The sequence below is a fragment of the Chelonia mydas genome, chromosome 6 (assembly GCF_015237465.2).
Source record: "Chelonia mydas isolate rCheMyd1 chromosome 6, rCheMyd1.pri.v2, whole genome shotgun sequence".
NCBI lineage: Eukaryota > Metazoa > Chordata > Testudines > Cheloniidae > Chelonia > Chelonia mydas.
Window position 1 is genome coordinate 11,188,158 of NC_051246.2, and position 24,367 is coordinate 11,212,524.

Sequence of the window (24,367 nt, forward strand, 5' to 3'; positions counted from 1 at the left end):
GCAGCTGCCCAGTCCCTTCCCATTTTATCATGGATATTTTTAGTAAAAATCAGAGACAGGTCATGGGCTTCGATGAATTTTACTTTATTGCCCATGACCAATCTGACTTTTATCCCTCATGACTTGTAATCACTTAATTTTTTTTTCTGTAGTTAATTAACTTGTTTTATTGTTTCATCGAAGCCAGTGTGTTTGGATTGAAACATTTGAGATAACAGGATTTGTGCCTATCATTTCCTATTAATAAAATGACGGCCTTTATATGAGCTTGTGTTGTCCAGGAGAAGGCTGGACAGGACGTGATGTACATTTCTGGGACTAGGAATTTGCTGGTGTTACTCTGCGGTGTAATTCAGGAGTCACTGGCTATAGGCCTCATATCATGTTGCTGGGAGTAATTTACATGCTGGAGGCTGTGAGAGCAAACCAGGAGTGGTTGCTTTCACAGCTAAGCAGTGTAAAAGGCACCCCTGGTTGGAGTCCAGATGGGACACAGCTGTTCAACATTCCAGATGGAACCGTGGGTAAAGTCACAATTATACTGACTCAACCAATTTATTATTTATTTATTTATTTATTTATAATTATTATTATTTATTTATTGATTGGAAGTAGAATCTGGTTATCTGACATCTCAGCTCACTTACTATGAAACCCTGAAGCAGATAAGAGTTATTGTTATCTCTCTCCTCTCAGTGACTCTGAGCTGTCCTAAGAATGAACTGCCTCAGGGGTACATGTTAGGGAAACAGTTTGCCAGCCCCAAATGGTTAAAACTCATGAGATTTTTCTAAAATAATAGAAGTTGGAGGTTTTTACTTGCTTTAGGTGTCTGAGCTGTTAGGGTGCACTGGTTTCAAGTTTTGAAGGTTTTCTCTGCTACCCTGAGGGCTAGAACCTTACCTTTTGTAATGGAAGCTGAAATTCTCATGCAAGACAGTGGAGACAACCTGAACCCCTGCTCCCCTCCCACCCCTTAAGTGCCATCCCCATCCTTCCCCTTGACCAGCTTTGGCAATTTCCCAAGCAGACAGACTCTTCTGGTCTGTATCTGGGCTCACGTGACAGTTGCTGAGTGATCAGCATGGGCTCCAGGGTCAGTTTATCATTATGGTCCTTTTTATTTATTCTTCAGACAGAATAATTAGGAACCTGAGCTGCAGTCACAGTGCCCTCTGCCCCTGGAGCTTCAGCTGGGGTGCCCCTCCACCAAGATGGGGTAGGGCTGCCTGGCCATAAATGGTGAAAATGGGCAGGAAAGGAAATGGGGGTGATCTCACAGATCCCTGTGGAGTGTGATCAGCCTCATAGGCTACAGGGGGGCAGTGACCTCTCAGGGGCTGAGGCCGGGGCAGCCTGTTGTGGCCCCTCAGGGAACATTCACTGGGAACCTTAGACATTCAGGAGCTGTTTGATCCTCCTGAGCCCATTTTCCCCTCTTGCCCCCTGCAGCTGCTGCTCCCAGGGGCTAATGCCACAGTGAAGGGCAAAGGGCATCTGGGGTTTGGATTGTGGGATGGAGCCAATACAGGCCCAGATGGTTCTCTGGGCAATTCACCCTCTACTTTCAAACTGCACAACCCCGCCCCCGCCCCTAATTACCAACCACCACTCTGGGCTGGGGAAGGACCATTCTCACCTGTGTGGAGGAGGTGTGGGGTGGAAATGGCTCCCACATAAAGTAGACTTCCAAGGCCTTGGCTAATAAACATTTGTATCCAGGGGAAGTGCCTGAATACCCACTTTCTCCCTGCCGAAATGCTCATCCTAGAAAGGCAGAAAAAGACCCAAGGCTGGAAGCTGAAGAAAGACTAATTCAAACTGGAAATAAGGACAAATTTTCTACAGTGAAGGTGATTAACCATTGGGACAAACTCCTAAGGGAAGTGATGGATTCTCCAGCTTCTGATGTCTTCAAAACCAGTTGGGACACGAAGATGCTTTAGACAAACACAAGTTATCGGACTCCATACAGGGGTAATTCATTGAAATTTCATGGCCTGTGTTATGCAGATGATATAGATGATTGACCCCACTTCTTCAGATGCACGGGGTTTTTTACCCACGAAAGCTTAGGCCCAAATAAATCGGTTAGTCTTTAAGGTGCCACCGGACCCCTCGTTGTTTTAACAAAAGCAGGAATTGGTTAGTTAAAATATCTGTGGTATAATAGCTAGCAGGTTTTTTACTTATTTTACAATTTCAGAATCAAAATTAACAAGTGCAACATATATCAATTGAGTAAATGTCATCTCATTAATGGTGAACCACACATCTTTTGCATTACACTGGAGGTTAAGTCCAATCACAGAAAAATTCTAAAATATGACCCTCGTCTATTTCCACCAGCAATTTCTGTGCATGATGGCAAGTAAGTTGAGAGAAAACAAAATGCATTTGGAGTGTTATATTAAAGTACTGTACAGTACTGTCTCTTTTCAGATACATGCATTGACTGTTCAGAGAAAGAAATGGTCCTAGGCCAGATAAATCCTTCATCTGCCCTCTCTTTATCTCTTTTCCATGTAACTTGGATATAAGATTAATATTAAAAATAGTGTTCCAAATATTGTTTAGTTCAGTAGAGAACATCAAAGTGATTTGAATAAACCTTAGCATTTATTAAAGCCAAGGTGCTGTCATTACAAGGACAAAACTGTTCGGATGATATACAACACTGGGAACCGTTTTATATGTTTCCAAAAACTTGATCAAACGGAGAGTTGGCATTTCTGTGATGGAATCCTGGAATTTAAAAGGAAAGGAAGTGGAGATATTCCAGCACAGGTGAAGACTTCGCCAAGTAACTTGAAAAGTAAAGTGTACCAAGACACAATACTATTTGCAACGCTCACAGCAACATTAAAGACTGATTTCACTAGTTGTAGTGTGCGTGTGTGGGAATAGGGTTGTATTATCCCTTTAAGTTGTTTGTGAGCCCCCTGGTGGTACTTACTGTGATCTGTGTTTTAGAAGCCATCTGAAATCAGTCTGACCACAGTGTGCAATAAGCTAAGGTCTTGTATGTTTGTATATAAATAATAAACATGGTTTTTTTGGGGGGGGGGGGGGCCAACAGTGCCTGTCTAGTTTCTTCATATAATTTTTGTTGTGCACCAAGCAAAAGATGTGACACTAATAATTTTTTTGATATGTATACAACAATGCAACAAGTTCTGCTAAATGTAGCCATTTCCCCTGTTCTTAATTTGTCTAAGAACCAAGCAGGGCTAGTCCTATAGATTTCTTAAACTGTAATTGTCCATATAATTTCTGTGAAAACATTACCTCTGGATCTGCAACAATTTGGTTGACTATTGCTTTGGGCTGATTTTTTTTCTCATGCATGTGGTATCACTACTGTCAAATCAGATAGAGACCTGAAACAGGGGTATGATATTTGGCAGAATGTAGCCCAGACACGGGGAGTGTTAGCTCCAGGAATGGCATATTCTTGTCTCACCACAGCGGCGCTTAGGCTGCCCAGAAAACGTGTTTTATCACTCACAGCCACTCTGATTCCAGATCCAGATTTGAATAATTATTAAATAATGTATTAATTTGCTAATAGACACTGTCATGAATCTCAACCCATATTTATTCTGGTGAAATGTTTGAAAAGGCGTCTCTCACCCTGATGAATTACTAAGAAATGTTCTTTGCACCGGGGGCTGGAACTCAGGGTGCTGGGAGTGCAGGTGCGGCAGCACCCCCGGGTTGAAGTGGTTTCCATCCTACACAGGGTGTCCACCCCCCCCCACTGTAACATTGGTGCGATACCCGCCTTTGCACAAGGGATGGGAGCCACCAACCCACAGGGAACCGATTTCACCCCGTCTCCCCTAGTGGCTCCCCGGGCAACTCGCTTCCCCGACCGAGATGATTAAGGGTTAAACCCACAGAGCTCGGGGTCCTCCACAGCCTAGACAGGCCCAGGAATGACTGCGCGAGGGGGGGGGGCCGAAGGGAGGGACCGTCTCGTGCCCGCCGCGGAGACCCGGGGGCCGAGCGCGGCCCGAGCGGCGCGTGCGGGAGCGAGCCCCCTCTGCAGGCTGCAGCCCCGGCGCGCGGGGCGGTGAGCGGGGCCCGGGGCGGCGCAGCCAGAGGCGGCCGCGGGGGGAGGGAAGCGGCCGCGGAGGCTGCGAATCGCTGCCCGGGGGGAGGCTGCTGCGGGGGCGGGTCCGTTCGGTCGGTTCCTCTGGCCTGTGCCGCGGGGGCTGGGACCGGCCCGCTCGGGACACCGGGCTCGGCGCCGGGCTGGGGCCGCTGCACACACCGGCGATGGGAGGTGCGGGGGGAGGCTGCGCGGGGTCCGTGGGTACCGCGGGGGGAAGGTTCCTTCTGTGAGCGCCCCATCGGGCAGCGTGCTGGGGATTCAACCCGGGACCTCCAGCGCTGCCAGCCGGGGCTGCTCCTGCTGGAGCTGCAGCTCTCTGGCTGGGGCTCCCAGGGTCTGTGCAGACGGCAACTAAAACCTGCAGCCGGGCTGTGCCAGCTGATGGGGCTCAGCCTAGGGGCAGTTTAATGGCAGTGCAGACATTTGGGCTCCTGCTGGAGCCTGGGCTTTGGGACCCTGCTCTGTGTAGCTCAAGCACTTCTCTCTTTCATCAACAGAAGTTGGTCCAGCAAGAGATATTCCCTCCCCCACCTTGTCTTTGTAATATCCTGGGACCGACAAGGCTACAACACTGTAACCCTAATTCCCACCCCATAGAGAGGGCAAGCCCAGGGGGGGAGCGACTGGAGAGCGAACCCACCCTGTGCTCACCCCACAGTGCAGCTCCAGCAGCTCCTGTGTTGTGTACGGCTGAGTCCAGTTCCCCACTCTCACCGCGCAGCAGTGGCTCCAGCAGGGTCTTGAGGGGCTGGGCCCGGTGCCCTGCTCTGGGCATTGCATCATGGCTGGAGGGGCCGCAGTGCTACTCAGGTTTGGTCTGCCCAGCCCCCCAGCCTGGTGACAGAGGGTCGGGTGTGCAGGCTAAATGTAAGTGGGGCTGTGACCTGGTGCTCTGGGTTGCAGCAACACTCACTGAAGTTTGGCCTGCTTGTCGCATCATGACAGAGGGTCAGGAGGACTAACCCTCAGCAGTGCTGTAACCCTTTGTGCCAGAATACAACACCCACAGCCAGGGGCTGGGCTCACTGTGGGGTGAGTCACAGACAGAAAAAAAGTCAGAGGAAAGGACTGTCCGTTACTTTTTTCACACTGTGGCAAACCTGCACCTATAATAATGGTACGAACTTTCAAACCCCTCAGGGCCCTCCCAGTTGCGTGGACCACTGTACGTCTGCCTCACCTGCAACAGCTATTCCTCTACCAGTGTGTAAACTTTGCCATGCTGAGTTGAGTTGTTTGTCCTTTCAGATGTCGGTGACGTTTGAGGATGTGGCCATGTATTTCTCCCCAGCGGAGTGGGCGCTGCTGGGCGAGCAGCAAAGGCAGCTTTACAGACATGTCATGTGGGAAAATTACCAGACTCTGGTCTCGTTAGGTGAGGAGCTGTGTCTGTGAGATCAGGGCCCCAGTGCACTGGGAGCTGCACAGAGACACAGTAACTGAGATGGAGCAGTGGTATGAGTGGTTGGGTGGAGAGGTGTCTATGGGGTTGGAAGGAGGGGTGCATGGGTGTGGATGGATAGAGGTGTGTTTAATGGAGCAGAGCAGCCCTTTCAGGGGGAGACAAGGTGAGTGTGAGAAAGAAGCTTTTGAGTCACCCAGAGCTCTTCTTCAGGTCTGGGAAAGGAAAGCTTCTCTCTCTCACCAACAGAAGTTGGTCCAATAAAGATATTACCTCACCCACCTGGTCTCTCCAATATCCTTGAACTGATAGGGCTATAACTACACTGCATATCTTCAAGGGGAGGCACTTCCACCCATGGTCACTAGGGCTCCAAAGTTTAAGGCAAGAGAATTCTGGCTCTTGAAGTTCCCCAGACAGAGCACACAAGCAGAAAAGGGCCATGTGTTCTGCAGGCTACGGGATGAAAGGCCAGCCAACACCACAGTTAAGGTGAAAGACAGACTGGGTTCATCTGTGCTGGAATAAAAGACCCACGGCACGGCTGTGGTTGACCTGGGTCAGTTGGCTCTGGACATGGGGCTCAGGCTGCGGGGCTAAAATTGCAGTGTAGATATCTCGCCACTGCCATGTGCAGGCACTATTGACCATAAGCTGCAGTTCATGTTTCCATGGAAAACAAATGCAGATCCGTAGATTAGCTCATTGCCTAATTGGCACCTTGCATAGGGAGCTGCGGAAAGTGCAGCAGTTCCGTGGCTAGAAGTGCTTAGCTTAGATCTAACGGGCGGTGATGCTTTTCTCTAAGCAGGAATCCAAACCCGCAAGCCAGTGGTGATCTCCAGCATAGAGCAAGGGGAAGAGCTGTGTGTCCAGTATCCCACAGAAGATGGAGATGGGGACATCCTGAGTAGCACCCGCCCAGGTGAGGAAGGAGTTAAAGTGATGTGCAGGGATCAAATGAGTAGCTTGAAGGCAGCTGAAATCCTGTTGCATTTTGGCCAAAGTGACAATACATCCCAGAACAGGGGTGGGCAAACTTTTTGGTCCGAGGGCCACATTGGGGTGCGAAACTGTATGGAGGGCTGGGTAGGGAAGGCTGTGCCTCCCTAAACAGCCTGGCCCTCACCCCCTATCCACCCCCTCCCACTTCCTGCCCCCTCACTGCCCCCCTCAGAATCCCTGACCCATCCAACCCCCCTTGCTTCTTGTCCCCTGACCGGCCCCTCCCGGGACCCCCCCACCCCAGGACTCTACCCCCTATCCAGCCCCCAGTCCCCTGACCGCCCTGCCCCATCTAACCGCTCCCTGTCCCGTGACTGCCCTTGCGAACCTCTTATCCCTTATCCAACACCCCCCCGCCCCCACTCCCTGCTCCCTTATCATGCTGCTCAGAGCAGCAAGAGCTCGCAGCCACGCCGCCTGCACTGCCCGGCAGCAGGGGACAGCGGGGGAAGGGCTGGGGGCTAGCCTCCCCAACCGGGAGCTCAAGGGCCGGGCAGAACGGTCCTGCGGGCTGCAGTTTGCCCACCTCTGTCCCAGAATGTTAGTGTTTTAGTCTAATGTTGTTAGGCTTTTTTGCAACGGTATCACATTGTCGGCTCTCCTTCAATTCATGATCCACTATAACCACCACGTTCTTTTCTGCTGTACTGCTGCCAAGCCAGTGATCCCCCATTTTCTAGTTGTGCATCTGATATTTTCTTCCTAAGCGAGCTACTTTTGTACTTGAATTTCATCTTGTTGATTTCGGACCAATTCTCCACCTTGTAAAGATCATTTTGAATTCTAATCCTGTCCACCAGAGTGTTTGTCACCCCGCCCTGGCTGTCGGAATCATTGGCCGAGCAGCACTTGGGAATCTCCCTTCCCACATCAGGCCCAGTTTTGTAGAGACCCAACATCGTTCCATCGCTTTTGTGGGCTCTCAGTTGACATTAATAAGGGATTTCCTTATTACTCCCCCGGACTGCTTGGGAGGCAACATCATCTTGTGGGAGTGAGGAGACCTGGACTCTATTCCTCACTCTGCCACTGAGCTGTGGGCAGACTTTGGACAATGTTGTATTAATTCATATAGACTACATGGGCCCAGAGAGACAAAGGCGTTAATGTGACACTGTCATGGCCAGTATTATAGAGGGTTAAATAAGTTTTGGGATTTGGAATACAGAGACTCGCCTGTTTAGTATCATGGAAAACACCATGACGCATTCTTTCTAACCTTTTATTAATGATACAGAAAAAGAAAGGAAAAGAGTTAAGGCATCTGAAATGTCAAGTATTAGGTGTGACTTTTATTTTGACAGTGTCCCTTGTTTCCTTGCCCTTTAGCTGGAGAGAGTCTTTAGACAAAAAGCCTCTGTTTGAAAGTCTTTTCGATGATATTAAAGATGGTAATAACTGTCCTTTTGGGGAGGAGAGAAGCAGTTAGCTGAAATGGGCTGGAGCTGCATCCTGGTTGGAGACACACAGGCATAGCACATGGTCTGATCAGCCAATTGGAGGCCTACCTGGCAAACGTGTACCAGCGTTGGGCTGTTCTGGGCAGTGCTTTTTGCTGCCTCTTTGATCACAGGCTTACAGCAATGTTGCAAACTATGGCAGTTTTGTCCAGCTAAGCCAGACTCTTATTTAATATAAAGCAAAGGGAGAAGAATAGGAAAGAGAAGAAATAAGCTGAGGAACGAAAAGAACTCACGGTGCTTGGGGGAGAAGGGGACAAAGTCTCACATTCCAGGTGATTTGGGGGAGTTAGCCAGAACTGGTAATGGTGGCTGTATACTCCAGCTCCCTCTCTCTGGTCCAGTCTTGTTAGCACATTTCTTAGGATAAGGATGAAGAAGATCTGGGGTCCCAAAAGAAGTTCAGGGTGGCAACATGATGATATCGCTCCCTGCAGCAGTTGTTGGCACGCACCTGCTGTTGCTGCGTCTTTCAAGGGTTGCATTCAGTTCCCCTCCTTTATTTCCCTCCCAAGTGTTTTCTTTTGAAAAACCAAGAAAGGAAGTAATGGGCAAAATAGCCCAGCCCTTCATTGAGTTTTCCTCTAGTTAGGCCTAAATTCTGACACATTCATTTTGGTTCATTAATTTCCAGTTCCACACTTCTCTTGTTTACCAGCCATAATTTTAACACTGTCCTTGAATTGCATGATAGGCCTTTTGTGTTTGGACTAATTCCATCTTCTTTTTTATATTTTGCACCTTTGCCCATCGACATTTATTGTTGTAGGATATTGTAACACTGTATAACCTTTCTCACAGTTTTTACAATTAAACAGCCAATTAGGGTAAATTTATGGGCCCAGTTATTAAAACAGCAAGTTACTGCTTTGGCTCAGGTTCCCTTTGTGTATTTAGTGTATAAGCTCTTCAACATCAGGACAATCTCTCTGTGCAGCGCCTGGGGCTATGCAGCCACAAACTCAGTTGTGCTACCACAATACAAATTGAAAATCAAGCCCCAAATAACCTCCCATCTTGTGCATCATTTATGATGGTGGGGAAAGGGCTTCTCTCAGTGATATTCATTTGGTCCATGTGCTGGCAACCAAAGACCTTTTGTCTTGGTGCAGATTTTCCAGATGCAGAGGAGACCTGGGACTGGTCGGCAATTGAAAGCTCCTTGGGCTTCTTCCTCACACAAAGCTCTTCCCTTGGAGCAGGTAGGGAACCAGCTCTGCCCTTTCCACCAGTGGGAGCCAGAGAGCTCATTTCAGGAGTCATCCATCAGCTGGAAACTCTCCCCTCACAGAGCGTTACAATAGGGATTGAAGCCCAAACATGAGAAGTGCTACAGCTCCTCACCCTGACATCCCCCTAGAAACCCCATCTCTCCCCTTACGCAGATTCCCCCAGTCTCTTCCCCCTCCCACATTTTCCATAGAACATGGAGCCATTCAGATCCCATCACAGTGTGAGTGTTCTGTGTGTGTCCCTCGGGAGAGCGGTGTCAGTGCTGGTGTGTGGTGATGCTGTTCTCCCCAGTGAGATGGGCCTCAGAGTAGGGAGAGAATCATGGGGGCTGAGTCTTATGTTCATTGACTTGGGGGACTATTAGCAGGGTCTATGGGACATTGACCTTCTCCTCCTTCCCCAGCACTGGGCCTCCTGGGAGTTTGGCTTCTTGCACTCAAGTGCCGAGGGCCAGCCCTGCTCGGAGGGGAGGGGAGGGGCATGGGGCTGACTCAGGCTCATCCCCCTGCTAGGAATATTAGTGGTTTCCCTTTGTCAGCAGCACAGAAAATAACATCTGGATTCTCTTCTGCACCAACCAGGGGCGAGGAACCAGAACAGAGCTGAGGGGCAGACTCCTGAGGAAGGGCCTGGCAACCTGAAGCCACTCAGGCCTTTCCCAGGGACATCAGGGAAGAACCATTCTAAGAAATCTGAGCGAGGAAGGCACCAGAAGAGACAGTGCAGGCCACAAAAGCAGAGGAAGAACCTGACCAGGAAGGAGCCAGCAACCCCAAAAAGCCATCAGAGGAGATCCAGGCCACATCTAAAGCCTCCTGCAGAGGGTCAATCTGAGCCCAGAAAGAGCCTATTTACCTGCCGTGTGTGCAGGGAAGAATTCAAGGTGCAGAGAGACCTGATAAGCCATCACTGGACGGTTCATAGGAGACAGAATCTCTATCAATGTAGCGAGTGTGGGGAGAGCTTCAGGAGAAAGAAAGCATTCAAAGCACATGGGAAAATCCACAGAAAGGAGAGAGCCCATCCCTGTTCTGAGTGTGGGAAAATATTCAACCGGGCATCCCATCTCATTGCCCACCAGAGAATCCACACTGGCGAGAGACCCTATTGCTGTGCCGAGTGTGGGAAAAGATTCTTCCAAATATCAGCTCTTACCATGCACAAGAGAATCCACTCAGGAGAGAGACCCTATGCCTGCGCTGAGTGCGGGAAGTGCTTTATGTATTCGTCCACCCTTAAAAGACACCAGAGAATCCACTCAGAAAAGCGGCCCCATCGCTGTACCCAGTGTGGGAAAGGCTTCAAACTTACATCAAGTCTTACTAGACACCTGAGAATCCACAGCGGAGAGAGACCCTTCTTGTGCCATGAGTGTGGGAAAAGATTCAACCTACAAGAACATCTCATTAGACACCAGACAACACACACTGGGGAGCGACCCCATCGCTGCGCTGAGTGTGGGAAAAGTTTCAGTCTCCTTCAAAGTCTCCGGAGACACCAGAGAGTCCATCGTGGGGGGACCCCTCATCACTGCGCCGAGTGCGGGAAAACATTCAGTTGTCTGGAAAATCTCACTAGACACCAGCGAGTCCACACGGGGGAGAAACTCCATCGCTGCGCTGACTGTGGGAAAGGCTTTGTCCGTCTGCATCATCTTGCTAGCCACCAGAGGATCCACACTGGGGAGAGACCCCATTGCTGCACTGAGTGCGGGAAAAGATTCACCCAGTTGTCAGGCCTCACCACGCACCTGAGAATCCACACGGGAGAGCGACCCTATCCCTGCACTCAGTGTGAGAAGCGCTTTGCTCACTCGTTGTCTCTTGCTAAACACCAGCGAACCCATGGGGCGGGGACTCCTGACCCTTGAGTTTGATGGGGGGGAACCTCTGCCCGCTCTCACCTCGCCCTTCTCCCCACAGCCAGTGCACAGAAGGGAGACCCTTCCTCCCACCTCCCCGTTAACCAGGTACTAGGTGAGAGTTTTATTAGAATGGTTTGTGTAGCCCCCAGGATGGGAGTGTGAACCGAGCAGCCACCTAAACATCCCCGTGAGCGTTATGGGCTGCAGCTGGACAGAGGAGATGACAGGAGTCAGGGCTGCACTTTGGAGGCCCTGGTTTCTGCCAGGCCATTCACTCAGCGCCTCTCGGCTGGAAGGGATTGTTTTATTATGGACAGTGAAAAATGGGCAACATTTCTGGCAGAGACTGAAGAGGAGTTTCCTCCTCCTGAGTAACCAAAAGGCTGCGGTGCCCCATCCGTGCCCCTCACTGCACTGATCACAGGGAAGGGGAGGGATGAGGGATCGATGCATTACAGGGGTCAGAGAGCTGTTTCCTGTTACAATGGCTCTTTTTCTGAAGAACTTGAGTCTCAGTTTCTGGAGGAGGAAGGGGCACTTAATGTTACTAACACTGAGATGTCTGTAGGGCGCAGCCCTGATCCCCAGCAGCAAGGAGTAGGGGGGCGTTGTCTCTCGGCACCTTTTGGGGCTGAGACTCGTGGTTTCTGCTAGTTGTAAGTGTTCTCTGCAAACATCCCTTGGAGTCACAGGGCCTGCCCAGAGCGTGACGCTGGTATGAAATGGTCAGGGGTAGCATGGGAGGGACAGATCTGGGATCCTGTGTGGGAGCGGGCAGTCAGGAGAGTGGTGTTTCAGAAAAGAGAGTGACTCCCAGATACACAGAGAAACCAGTCCCCAAAGCACTCAGCAGCAGCCCCTGGCCAGTGTCTCCCTGTTTCCCCGGCCCAACGGGCCTCTGTGGCCCTGTCTCTGACTGGCACATCTTACCATCCCCTTCAGACACAGAGGGAGCTCTCATTGCAAGGGGGCAGGAGTCTGTGAACACCCGCTGGCCGCAAGGAACATTCTGCACAGGGGGACGGTTGGGTGAGATTGAACAACCCCTGTCCTGGGGAGTGTGACAGTCTGTGCAGTGATTTAAGAGGACGTTGCCCCTTTTCGACCTGAGCGGCTGTCAAAATTTGGGGCTCTGGGGATGATCCATTTAGAAGCAGAAATTGGGGATAGTTGGTATTTCTTTGATGCAGCTTCATTTACTTATAAAGAATGTACCAAGTCCTGTGTCTCTGAACGCAGAAAGACCCAAGAACAAAAGGAGCCGTTTCTTAGCGTCCAGCCCCCGAGACTCTTCAGCCAACACTAGACCCAAAAGCTCTGTCTAGCCTTGTCCAAGGCCACGCTGTACTTACAGCCTCCTGCTTGGCTTTTCTGCCTCTTTCTCTGCCTGCCTCTCGCTGTGACCTCAGTATCTGTGTGTTCTCTCACACACCAAAAGGTTTCAGTTCCTGTTCAGATGTTTTAGCAAGCACCAGGATATCATCTGGGTATAACAGCCTGTGATGGCTGAGGATATTTCAGTTTTCCCAGAGGTGGTTCTGGACTTAACCGAAACCCCACAAGGAAGTGTTCCCAAGGTTGTGTGTGGTAACCTGCATACTGCCAGTGAGGAAAGCTGCAGAGGGAGGGTGCCTCCAACCCAGCTTTCACCATGGAATGTAGCCATTTGCTGGAAAGGGGGTTATGTGAAAATCCTCTTAATGTTCCAGGGATGATTCTGGGTGTAAGTGAAACTCAGAAGGAGTTTGTTGTGGCTCCACAGAGCAACGCTTCTGTAGAGCAGAAAAAAACGGGGTTGTTGCTTAGAGAAGCTCCTAGGGAGAAGGTTCCTCATGGTAGTTTTCCCAAACAGTTTGCTGCCACTGATGGGTGTAAAAGTGATTTGCGTGAGTTCACTGGGGGTGAATCACTATATATGTTTGGGAGACTGGTTTCAGTTCCTAACTGCCCGCGTCTTTCTGAGGTGTCTACATCCACTGACTTTGCTTTAGAAAGATCCAGAGTGGATAGCCTAGAGGAGGTTTCAGATTGGGGGCTGGGGCCGGGGAATTGTTAGAGAAATTGAACAGCCCTGTAGCCAAGTGGCTGGGCTTGGCCAGCATGTTCCCCATGCTGGTTCTTTGAGTAAGCAGCCTGTGCCTCGGGGTCTGAGGAAAGATTGGGTTACTGGTTTTTCAGTGCAGAACAGCCTTATGACTGAACCCACAAGGATGCAGGGGAGAGCAGGCAAACTCTCACCCTGAGACACTTTGGATTTGTTTGGTATCTTTAAAGCAGAGTCCAGTCTCTAAGCTGGTGGTGGATCCAGAAGCAAGCATGCAGGAGGGTGTCTGTGTTGATGTTGATAGCACAGAGGGGCTGCAGTTGGTGAACACACCTAGCCAGCAAAAGGATCCCTGTGAGCAGGGAGGTTCAGTTTTCAACCTTCTAGGAGAAAGGGGAGGACCCAATCCTGCTGAGGGGAAGAATGAGTGTCCAGCCTTGAAATCGGTAGCAGATGAGAATTTGAAAGCTGGTGTCTGATACAATCTACCTGGCTAACAAGGGACAGGGAAGATTTGCCCATAGCTGGTAGCACTGAGGACACACCTGGCCAGGCAAGGGATTCAGTGAGACAAGAGGCATGCTATGACCAAGATACTTATAAACACTGACTTGTAACAAATTTGGTGCTACTGTTAAGGTTTAGCCTTCTAATGTATTTGATTTTGACGTCAACCCTGGTAAAATGGTACAATGTGTATGACTTTGATAAAAAGCCTGTAAACATATTGGGGATAATACCTAAAAACACGCTGTATGCTAGAGAGCTGTAGAATAGTGAAATGTTACAACTGGTACCTGTAAGTAATTGTAAAGTTTGGCACAGCAGAGAAACCTTTACAAATCTAGTCTGCTATACAGAAAGGGAAACTGAGGCACACTACCACATTGCTGTCATGGCTAAATGCCAAGGTAATTACATCCTTGAGAGCATTAATGTCTATATTAAAGTAACATCGGATGAGAAGACTTTCAGAAAGCGAAGGTAGCTGTATATAAAGAGCCTGATTTAGTCAGACATGATTTTGATAAACTAGTTCTTTTTTACACTAATGCTTGTGATGTAAACCAGAAGTGTAATAATATAGGACCAAGAATGGAAAATTCGTGTGATGCATTCAGCAGTGTCTAGGAACACCCCTTTCCGCATCCATTTTGTGTGGGGGGTGTGACGCTGCATGGAATGTAGGGGACACTTGAGGATATTATGAATATCAATAGTGTAGAATGGCAATGAATTATACCAGATATGCCATGCCTATGAACGGAACTGGGCTTTCAAGCCATGTGCTGGGCAGCTTGTGTTTGGAACAAAGGAAGCACAGGCTGCATGGCAAGAGACTATAAAAGGCAGCTGCATCTTGTTCATTTTGTCTTCAGTCCCTGCTTCTTACCTCTGGAGGAACCTTGCTACAAACTGAAGCTCTGAACAAGGATTGAATGATCCACCAGAGCCAGCAAACTCACCAGTACTGCTAAGAACCTGATATATGGATTCTGAAGTCTTTGTATGTATGTGACTGTTTTACCATTTAACATCTCTCTTCTTGTTCTTTCTTTTCTCTTTATAATAAACCTTTAGTTTTAGATACTAAAGGATTGCCTGGCAGTATGGTATTTTGAGTAAGATCCAAACCTATACTGACCTGGTGACGTGGCTCACCCTTTGGGGTCAGAAGAACATTTTGTATATGTGAGCAGAGTTTTAAATAACTTCTCACTGTACCAGACCTAGGTGCTGACTGGGAGCCAGATGCTGGAATGCAATAAAGGGGCTGTGTGATTTCTTTTTTTTTGCTTCGTGATAACCAGTGCGGGGGATCAGAAGCACAGTTTGTGACTGGTTGGGAGGTTTAACTTCAGTGTTACCCACCAGTCTTGGGAGTATCTGCTCTCCCTTCTGCAGCCTGCCCTGCCCTTGGCATTTCCAGTGAGGGCTGCCCCGGGCACCCCCGGTCACAATGGCAAAAAACAATTCAAGGTTGTTGGCGCAGGTACCGGCTTCCTCTTTGCCCTGGGGGTGCTCAACCCCTGCTCCACCACAGGCCCCGCCCCCACTCCACCCCTTCCCCCAAGTCCCCACCCCTGCCCCAGCTCTTGCCAACCAGTTCCGCCCCCTTCCCCCGAGCGCGCCCAGTCCTAGGGGGAGGAGTTGATTGGCAGGGCTGCTGGTGGGCGGGAGATGCTGGTGGGTGGCAGGGGGAGGAGCTGGCTCCGGTGGGTGCTGAACACCCCTTCATTTTTTTATCATGGGTGCTCCAGGGTGCTTCAGATTGTATGCACTTCCAGAGGGGCAGGGGAACCACTCAGAAGAGCAGGGGCTGATTAGTCACATTGTAACTCCTCCTAGGAGGCCGACCACCTGGAAAGACTGGCATATACTGGTTCAAACTCGATTCTCCTAGGATCAACCGAGAAAGAAAGGACTTTTGGTTAAATAGCCTGAGTTTAAACTGACTCAAGGCCTCCTTTCTTATCCAGCAAATGGACAGGACCTCTGGTCCACAGAAGGCTCCAGTCCTTAGGGAAGGACTGGATAAGACTGTGTCCTTGTGCGGAGCAAAGGGTGTTTCCATTTTGGAACTACAGAAGAGCTCCTGTGTGGGGTTTTGAATGATTGCTCACCTGGCCGAGTCCTTGTCGGAGCTGAGGTGATCTCCAGTTTGCCTATTTTCTCAAGATTAAACGTCTGTTTTTTTTTAAAACTTTCCTCGTAGGCCAGGTTTTCTGAACCTTTTATCGTTTCTGTTGTTGTCCCCTGGACTCTTTCCAATTTGTCAACATCTTTCTTTGTGCGGTGCCCAAAACTGGACACAGAACTCTGGGTGAGGGCTCACTAGGGCTGAGCAGAGCGGGACAATTACATCCTATGTCGTACATACAACACTCCTGTTCATACACCCCAGAACGATATTAGCCTTTTTCACATCTGCATCACGTGGCTGGCTCATATTCAAGTTATGATCCAGTATGACCCCCAGATCCTTCTCAGCAGCACTATAACCACACCAGTTATTCCCAATTCTGTATTTGTACATTTGATTTTTTCTTCCTAAGGAAAGTATTTTGCACTTGTCTTTATTGAATTTCATCTTGTTGCTTTCAGTCCAATTCTCCAATTTATCAACATGCTCATTTCTTTTCATGGGAGCAGCACCGTTTGTCAGGAGCAACAAACGCTGTTACACCATTCTTGTCCAACCATCCTGTTCTCCCTTCCTTGTGGGAAGCACTGGGACAGGCCCCTGGCAGGCCGTGCTGAGCACACAGGGACGGCTCCCTCCTGCAAAACAATCTGTCCTGTTTCCACTTTAAGCAGGTCACTTTAATTCAGGGGTCTCAAACTCGTGGCCCGCGGGGTTATTTTCTGCGGCCCGCAAGCTCCCTGTGGGGGCCCCCCCCCACAGCGTTTACCTAGAGTGGCTCTAGCCCGGTGCGCACCGGGGGCAGGGCAGGCTCCCTGCCCTGCCCTCGGCCAGAACCTGGGGGAGGGGGCACCAGGGTCTGTGTGTTTCCCTGGCCTCTCCTCCAGGTACCTCCCCCGAAGCTCCCATTGGCTGCGGTTCCCCGTTCCTGGTCAATGGGAGCTGCTAGGGGCGGTGCCTGGAAAGAAAGAGCAAAGGTGGGGGGGCAGGGCAGGTAGGCAGGGAGCCTGCCCTGCCCCCAGTGCACGCTGGGCTGGAGCCGCTCTAGGTAAATGCGGGGAGGAAGGGGGGCTGCGGGTTCCCCCCTGCAGCCAAACCCACTGTCCTGAGCCCCCTGCCATCCCCCGAACCCCTCCTGTACCCTGAGCCCCCTGCCACACCCTGCACGCCTCCTGCATCGCAACTCCCTACCTGAGCCCCCGCCACACCCCACATGCCTCCTGCACCCCCTGGAGGCAGGGAGGGGGCAGAGTTGGGGTGGGGATTTCAGGGAAGGGGTTGGAATGGGAGCAGGGAAGAGGTGGGAAGGGGCGGGGCCTCATGGAAGGGATGGAGTAGTTCTTTGGCCAGCTTCCTCCCTGGAGAATCAGCCCTGGAGCAGGGAAGGAACTACATTTCCCAGCATTCCCTTGGCTGCTATCAACAGGGGATGGAGGGGGGAAGATGCCAAGGCTGGTGAGACCTTGTCAAGGTTCCTTCCCCACTCAGAACTCTAGGGTACAGATGTGGGGACCTGCATGAAAACCTCCTAAGCTTACTTTTACCAGCTTAGGTTAAAACTTCCCCAAAGTACAAACTATTTTACCTTTTGCCCTTGGACTTTCGCTGCCAGCACCAAACGTCTAACACCAGTTACTGGGAAAGAGTTCGTTTGGAAACGTCTTTCCCCCAAAAATCCTCCCAAATCTGACCCCCCCTTTTCTGGGGAAGGGTTGATAAAAATCCTCACCAATTTGCATAGGTGACCACAGACCCAAACCATTGGATCTTAAGAGCAATGAAAAAAGCATTCAGTTTTTTAAAAGAAGAATTTTAATTAAAGAAAAGGTAAAAGAATAACCTCTGTAAAATCAGGATGGTGACACCTTACAGGGTAATTAGATTCAAAACATAGAGAATCCCTCTAGGCAAAACCTTAAGTTACAAAAAGACACAAAAACAGGAATCTACATTCCATTCAGCCCAGCTTATTTTCTCAGCCATTTAAAGAAAACAGAATCTAACGCATACCTAGCTAGATTACTTACTAAGTTCTAAGACTGCATTCCTGTTCTGTCCCCGGCAAAAACATCACACAGACAGACACAGACCCTTTGTTTCTTCCCCCCTCCAGCTTTGAAAGTATCTTGTCTCCTCATTGGTCATCGTGGTCAGGTGCCAGTGAGGTTATCCTAGCTTCTTAACACTTTACAGGTGAAAGGATTTTTCCTCTGGCCAGGAGGGATTTTAAAGGTGTTTACCCTTCCCTTTATATTTATGACAGACCTGATGCACCTGCTTGTTGTGAATGGGGAGAGGGCTGGTAGAAGGGGGTGGTACTGTGAATGGGGCACATGTATGCACAAGGAGTAGAAGACTTTGACCCAGACATCACCCTCAGAAGACTTCCTTGGCTGGCAGCTCCCAAAGAAGGAATTGGGTGGAATGAATGGAGAATGTGCCTCTATCTGAAGCCTAGTAAAGGAGGTATGTGGACCCCACTAGGAGAAGTTAAAATGAGAAGTAAGAGAGGGAAGGCTCTACTAGAGGACCTGGGCAGCTTTAGGTACAGTACCAGGCACATAGGAGGATGTGACTCAATTTCCACTTCTGAGACATAGAAGCAGAAATTGGCTTTTCCTTTCCAGATTTATCTCATATCCCGAAAGGGAATCTCGCACCTGCCTTCCAGATTTGAACACCCTTAAAGTTCAGGAGCACTCAAGTTCCATTTGGGCCGCTCTCTGTTACTTCATTTCTCCCAAATCAAATATTGATCCACCGTAATTTACTGAAGAAAAAGTAGGATAAAATTGAGCAACAAATGCTGGCATCTTCCCAATGTTAACTAGGACTGGAATTGCTATTTTCAACAACCATTGCCCTTTTTTATTTTAGTTTTGTTTGTTTAAAAAGAAGATGACAGTCAATATTGCATTGGCAAGTTCCCCACAGAAACTAAGAGTGAAACAAAAGAACATCAAAGGCACCTCAACTTTTCCTCATTATGTGGGACAGTCTTACAATATGGATCCAGATATCCTCTAATCACACAAACTGAAAATTGTTCCACTTTACTGCAGTTCTGTAACCATGCAGGAACCAGTCCTGCGTTCTATGCCCATCCAAAATTCCTACTGAATTCAGAAGTGCCTTGCTTTTGTAACCATACCACCTGATAGTTTCAAACGCTGTAAGCGAAGCAGGTTTACATTTAGTAATTGGGCGGGAGGCCTCTCAGAAAAAGGTAAGTGCTGCAGGAGGAGTTGATTATTTACTAGGTTATGTGAGTCCCTCCTGCTTACAATAGTAAACCAGTGCAGCATAGTTTTTGAATGCACTGTACTCCTGGAGTCTAGAAGCAAAGGAACTAATTCTATACACAGCCCATTAAAGACATTGAAAAGACTCCCACTGACTTCAGCAGGCTTTGGGTGGAAACATGGGGTAACTCCACTGTCTTCATAGGGTACCGATCCCACAGTGGAGGGGGGGTGGTGTGAGCTTGTTGCAGAGCTGCTGCTCAGGGATGGCGAATCTCCTGGCGCCCCAGCCTCAGAAATCATCCAGGCTGCACCTTCTTCACTACTATATGTTAGCTGTTGGGTGCATAGGAATTGGGGGCCCCTTCTGCATGTGATGTGCATCTCAGGTACTTAAAGCCTTGGCCTGGAATAGGGAAGCACCTAACTGCAGAGTCTACAGCTGCCTAAGGCCAGCGCTGCGGATTGAGAGTCCCTCGTGCTGCCGTTGCAAGGTTCAAGCATGCTCAGCCTTGGAATTGCCACCCCTCCCGCAGCTAGTAGGTGCAGCTGTCTAAGGCTGGCCTCTGGCAATTGGCCCCGTGGCTGTAGCCAGAGAAGCTGCAGGTGGCTCTGTGACTACTGGGGGGCCATTAAGCTCGGAGCAGATAAAGAAACTGGAGTTAACCTCAAGGAACAGAGGTCACCTTGAGGAAAAGAATGTCAAGGGGAGCAGGGAAAGCAGGAGCAGATCAGGTTTGCAGGGGGAGAATAGGACCAGCTGTCTGGGGAGCACGTCCAAGGTAGAAGGGAAACAAGCCTGGGGAGAGGTGGTGGTGACCAGGTAGTGGAATAGCACGTAGATGGGAGCAGAGGGAAAAAGAAGGCTGCAGGTTCCCAGGGGTTAAGTGCTCACTGAGCCAGGGCTGGAGAAATGATGTTTGCAAGTGGCAGGATGGGCGCTGGGGGAGGGATTTGTCAGAACGGATCGGGTATCTGGTGGCTGTGGAACTTTATTGAGCTGAGGCCAGGATCACACACAGTGACTGGTGACATGGGGCGGTACTGGAGACATGGCTATACAATGTCTGAATGAGGAAGGAGATAAATCTGTGGGGGGTTTCCCTGGTCCTTATGAAAGTTCTGCTCACTGTGGACACTGGTAAACCCACATGGGTACAGCTCAATGAGAAAAACTGAGGGCTGAGGAAGCTGGGTCTGGCAAAACATATAGTTAAGCAGAGGTGTGTGATCAAAATTGAAGGGCTAAAATCCATATGCTGTTTATGTTACAACCTGATATATAGACTGTGTCAGCTCTTTTTACAGGCCCAAAATCCAGAGTTTGGTCAAGACAACAGAGGCCGAGCAAATAGTGAACAATATTAGCTAAGAAGCAGAACAAACAAAAGACAACCTTGTTTTTTGCTAAGATAAGCTTGGTCAGCAAGAAGCCAGGTGGAAATTATAATTGGGGGCTTTATCTCAGTTGCAAACAGACCTAAGGAATGAAAGGGGCCCTGTTTCTTCTGTAGAAGAGGTGCCTTCCTACACACCAGCCTTGAGTTTATGGAAGAGGTTCAGACATATCACTATGAGATACGATATCTTCCCTCTCACAGATGTGCACCTCTCCTCCAAGCCATTGCCAGTGCCTGCCTTAGCCCTGGTCTACACTAGGAGTTTAGGTCGAATTTAGCAGCGTTAAATCGATGTAAACCTGCACCCGTCCACACAATAAAGCCCTTTTTATCGACTTAAAGGGCTCTTAAAATCGATTTCCTTACTCCACCCCTGACAACTGGATTAGCGCTTAAATCGGCCTTGCCGGGTCGAATTTGGGGTACTGTGGACACAATTCGACGGTATTGGCCTCCGGGAGCTATCCCAGAGTGCTCCATTGTGACCGCTCTGGACAGCACTCTCAACTCAGATGCACTGGCCAGGTAGACAGGAAAAGAACCGCGAACTTTTGAATCTCATTTCCTGTTTGGCCAGCGTGGCAAGCTGCAGGTGACCATGCAGAGCTCATCAGCAGAGGTGACCATGATGGAGTCCCAGAATCGCAAAAGAGCTCCAGCATGGACCGAACGGGAGGTACGGGATCTGATCGCTGTATGGGGAGAGGAATCCGTGCTATCAGAACTCCGTTCCAGTTTTCGAAATGCCAAAACCTTTGTCAAAATCTCCCAGGGCATGAAGGACAGAGGCCATAACAGGGACCCGAAGCAGTGCCACGTGAAACTTAAGGAGCTGAGGCAAGCCTACCAGAAAACCAGAGAGGCAAATGGCCGCTCCAGGTCAGAGCTCCAAACATGCCGCTTCTATGATGAGCTGCACGCCATTTTAGGGGGTTCAGCCACCGCTACCCCAGCCGTGTTGTTTGACTCCTTCAATGGAGATGGAGGCAACACGGAAGCAGGTTTTGGGGACGAAGAAGATGATAGCTCACAGCAAGCAAGCGGAGAAACCGGTTTTCCCGACAGCCAGGAATTGTTTCTCACCCTGGACCTGGAGCCAGTACCCCCCAAACCCACTCGAGGCTGCCTCCTGGACCCAGCAGGCGCAGAAGGGACCTCCGGTGAGTGTACCTTTTAAAATACTATACATGGTTTAAAAGCAAGCATGTGAAAGGATTAATTTGCCCTGGCATTCGCGGCTCTCCTGGATGTACTCCCAAAGCCTTTTCAAAAGGTTTCTGGGGAGGGCAGCCTTATTGCGTCCTCCAAGGTAGGACACTTTACCACTCCAGGCCAGTAGCACGTACTCGGGAATCATTGTACAACAAAGCATTGCAGTATATGTTTGCTGGCGTTCAAACTACATCCGTTCTTTATCTCTGTGTTATCCTCAGGAGAGTGAGATATCATTCATGGTCACCTGGTTGAAATAGGGTGCTTTTCTTCAGGGGACACTCAGAGGTGCCCATTCCTGCTGGGCTGTTTGCCTGTGGCTGAACAGAAATGTTCCCCACTGTTAGCCACGGGGAGTGGGAAGGGTTGAGGGGGTAGCCACGCGGTGGGGGGAGCAAAATGCGACCTTGTTATGAAAGCACATGTGCTATGTATGTAATGTTAACAGCAAGGTTTACCCTGAAAGAGTGTAGCCATTGTTTTATAAAATGTGTCTTTTTAAATACTGCTGTCCCTTTTTTTTAATCCACCAGCTGCATGTGTTTCAAGGATCACAGGATCTTCTCCTTCCCAGAGGCTAGTGAAGATTAGAAAGAGAAAAAAATGCACTCGTGATGAAATGTTCTCTGAGCTCATGCTGTCCTCCCACACTGACAGAGCACAGACGAATGCGTGGAGGCAAATAATGTCAGAGTGCAGGAAAGCACAAAATGACCGGGAGGAGAGTTGGCGGGCTGAAGAGAGTAAGTGGCGGGCTGAAGAGAGGGCTGAAGCTCAAATGTGGCGGCAGCGTGATGAGAGGAGGCAGGATTCAACGCTGAGGCTGCTGGAGGATCAAACCAATATGCTCCAGCGTATGGTTGAGCTGCAGCAAAGGCAGCTGGAGCACAGACCGCCGCTACAGCCCCTGTGTAACCAACTACCCTCCTCCCCAAGCTCCATAGCCTCCTCACCCAGACGCCCAAGAATGTGGTGGGGGGGCCTCCGGCCAACCAGCCACTCCACCACAGAGGATTGCCCAAGCAACAGAAGGCTGGCATTCAATAAAAGTTGTAAACTTTTAAAGTGCTGTGTGGCATTTTCCTTCCCTCCTCCACCACCCCTCTTGGGCTACCTTGGTAGTCATCCCCTTATTTGTGTGATGAATGAATAAAGAATGCATGAATGTGAAGCAACAATGACTTTATTGCCTCTGTAAGCGGTAATCGAAGGGAGGAGTGGAGGGTGGTTAGCTTACAGGGAAGTAGAGTGAACCAAGGGGCAGGGGTTTCATCGAGAAACAAACAGAACTTTCACACTGTAGCCTGTCCAGTCATGAAACTGGTTTTCAAAGCTTCTCTGATGCGTACCGCACCCTCCTGTGCTCTTCTAACCTCCCTGGTGTCTGGCTGTGCGTAACCAGCAGCCAGACCATTTGCCTCAACCTCCCACCCCGCCATAAACATCTCCCCCTTACTCTCACAGATATTGTGGAGCGCACAGCAAGCAGTAATAACAGTGGGAATATTGGTTTTACTGAGGTCTAAGCGAGTCAGTAAACTGCACCAGCGCCCCTTTAAACGTCCAAATGCACATTCTACCACCATTCTGCACTTGCTCAGCCTGTAGCTGAACAGCTCCTGACTACTGTCTAGGCTGCCTGTGTATGGCTTCATGAGCCATGGCATTAAGGGGTAGGCTGGGTCCCCAAGGATAACTATAGGCATTTCAACATCCCCAACACTTATTTTCTGGTCTGGGAATAAAGTCTGCAGCTTTTGAAACAGACCAGAGTTCCTGAAGATGCGAGTGTCATGTACCTTTCCCGGCCATCCCATGTTGATGTTGGTGAAACATCCCTTGTGATCCACCAGAGCTTGCAGCACTATTGAAAAGTACCCCTTGTGGTTTATGTACTCGGCGGCTTGGTGCTCCGGTGCCAAGATAGGGATATGGCCCCACCACAGTTAGGGAATTCCATTGCAGCAAAGCCATCCACTATGACCTGCACATTTCCCAGGGTCACTACCCTTGATATCAGCAGATCTTTGATTGCGTGGGCTACTTGCATCACAGCAGCCCCCACAGTAGATTTGCCCACTCCAAATTGATTCCCAACTGACCAGTAGCTGTCTGGCGTTGCAAGCTTCCACAGGGCTATCGCCACTCGCTTCTCAACTGTCAGGGCTGCTCTCATCTTGGTATTCATGCGCTTCAGGGCAGGGGAAAGCAAGTCACAAAGTTCCATGAAAGTGCCCTTACGCATGCAAAAGTTTCGCAGTCACTGGGAATCATCCCAGACCTGCAACACTATGCGGTCCCACCAGTCTGTGCTTGTTTCCCGAGCCCAGAATCGGCGTTCCACCGCATGAACCTGCCCCATTAGCACCATGATGCATGCATTGGCAGGGCCCATGCTTTCAGAGAAATCTGTGTCCATGTCCTGATCACTCACGTGACCGCGCTGACGTCGCGTCCTCGCCCGGTATTGCTCTGCCAGGTTCTGGTGCTGCATATACTGCTGGATAATGCGTGTGGTGTTTAATGTGCTCCTAATTGCCAAAGTGAGCTGAGCCGCCTCCATGCTTGCCGTGGTATGGCGTCCGCACAGAAAAAAGGCGCGGAACGATTGTTTGCCGTTGCTCTGACGGAGGGAGGGGCTACTGATGACACGGCTTACAAGGTTGGCTTACAGGGAATTAAAATCAACAAAGGGGGTGGCTTTACATCAAGGAATATTTCAGGCAGGACTTCACGGAGGGTTC

The 24,367-nt window shown here is 49.8% G+C and overlaps 1 protein-coding gene across 1 annotated transcript; it reads left to right on the forward strand.

The window, feature by feature from the left end:
• The first annotated feature begins 4,158 nt into the window (after positions 1 to 4,158).
• LOC102935565 (zinc finger protein 586) lies at positions 4,159 to 12,381 on the forward strand. The gene is made up of 5 exons (XM_043549224.1): positions 4,159 to 4,314; positions 5,366 to 5,492; positions 6,331 to 6,444; positions 9,097 to 9,186; positions 9,799 to 12,381. Exons 1-5 carry the CDS (start codon positions 4,282 to 4,284, stop codon positions 11,085 to 11,087), a joined length of 1,653 nt encoding a protein of 550 aa, XP_043405159.1. The 5' UTR covers positions 4,159 to 4,281; the 3' UTR covers positions 11,088 to 12,381.
• Positions 12,382 to 24,367: the final 11,986 nt, after the last annotated feature.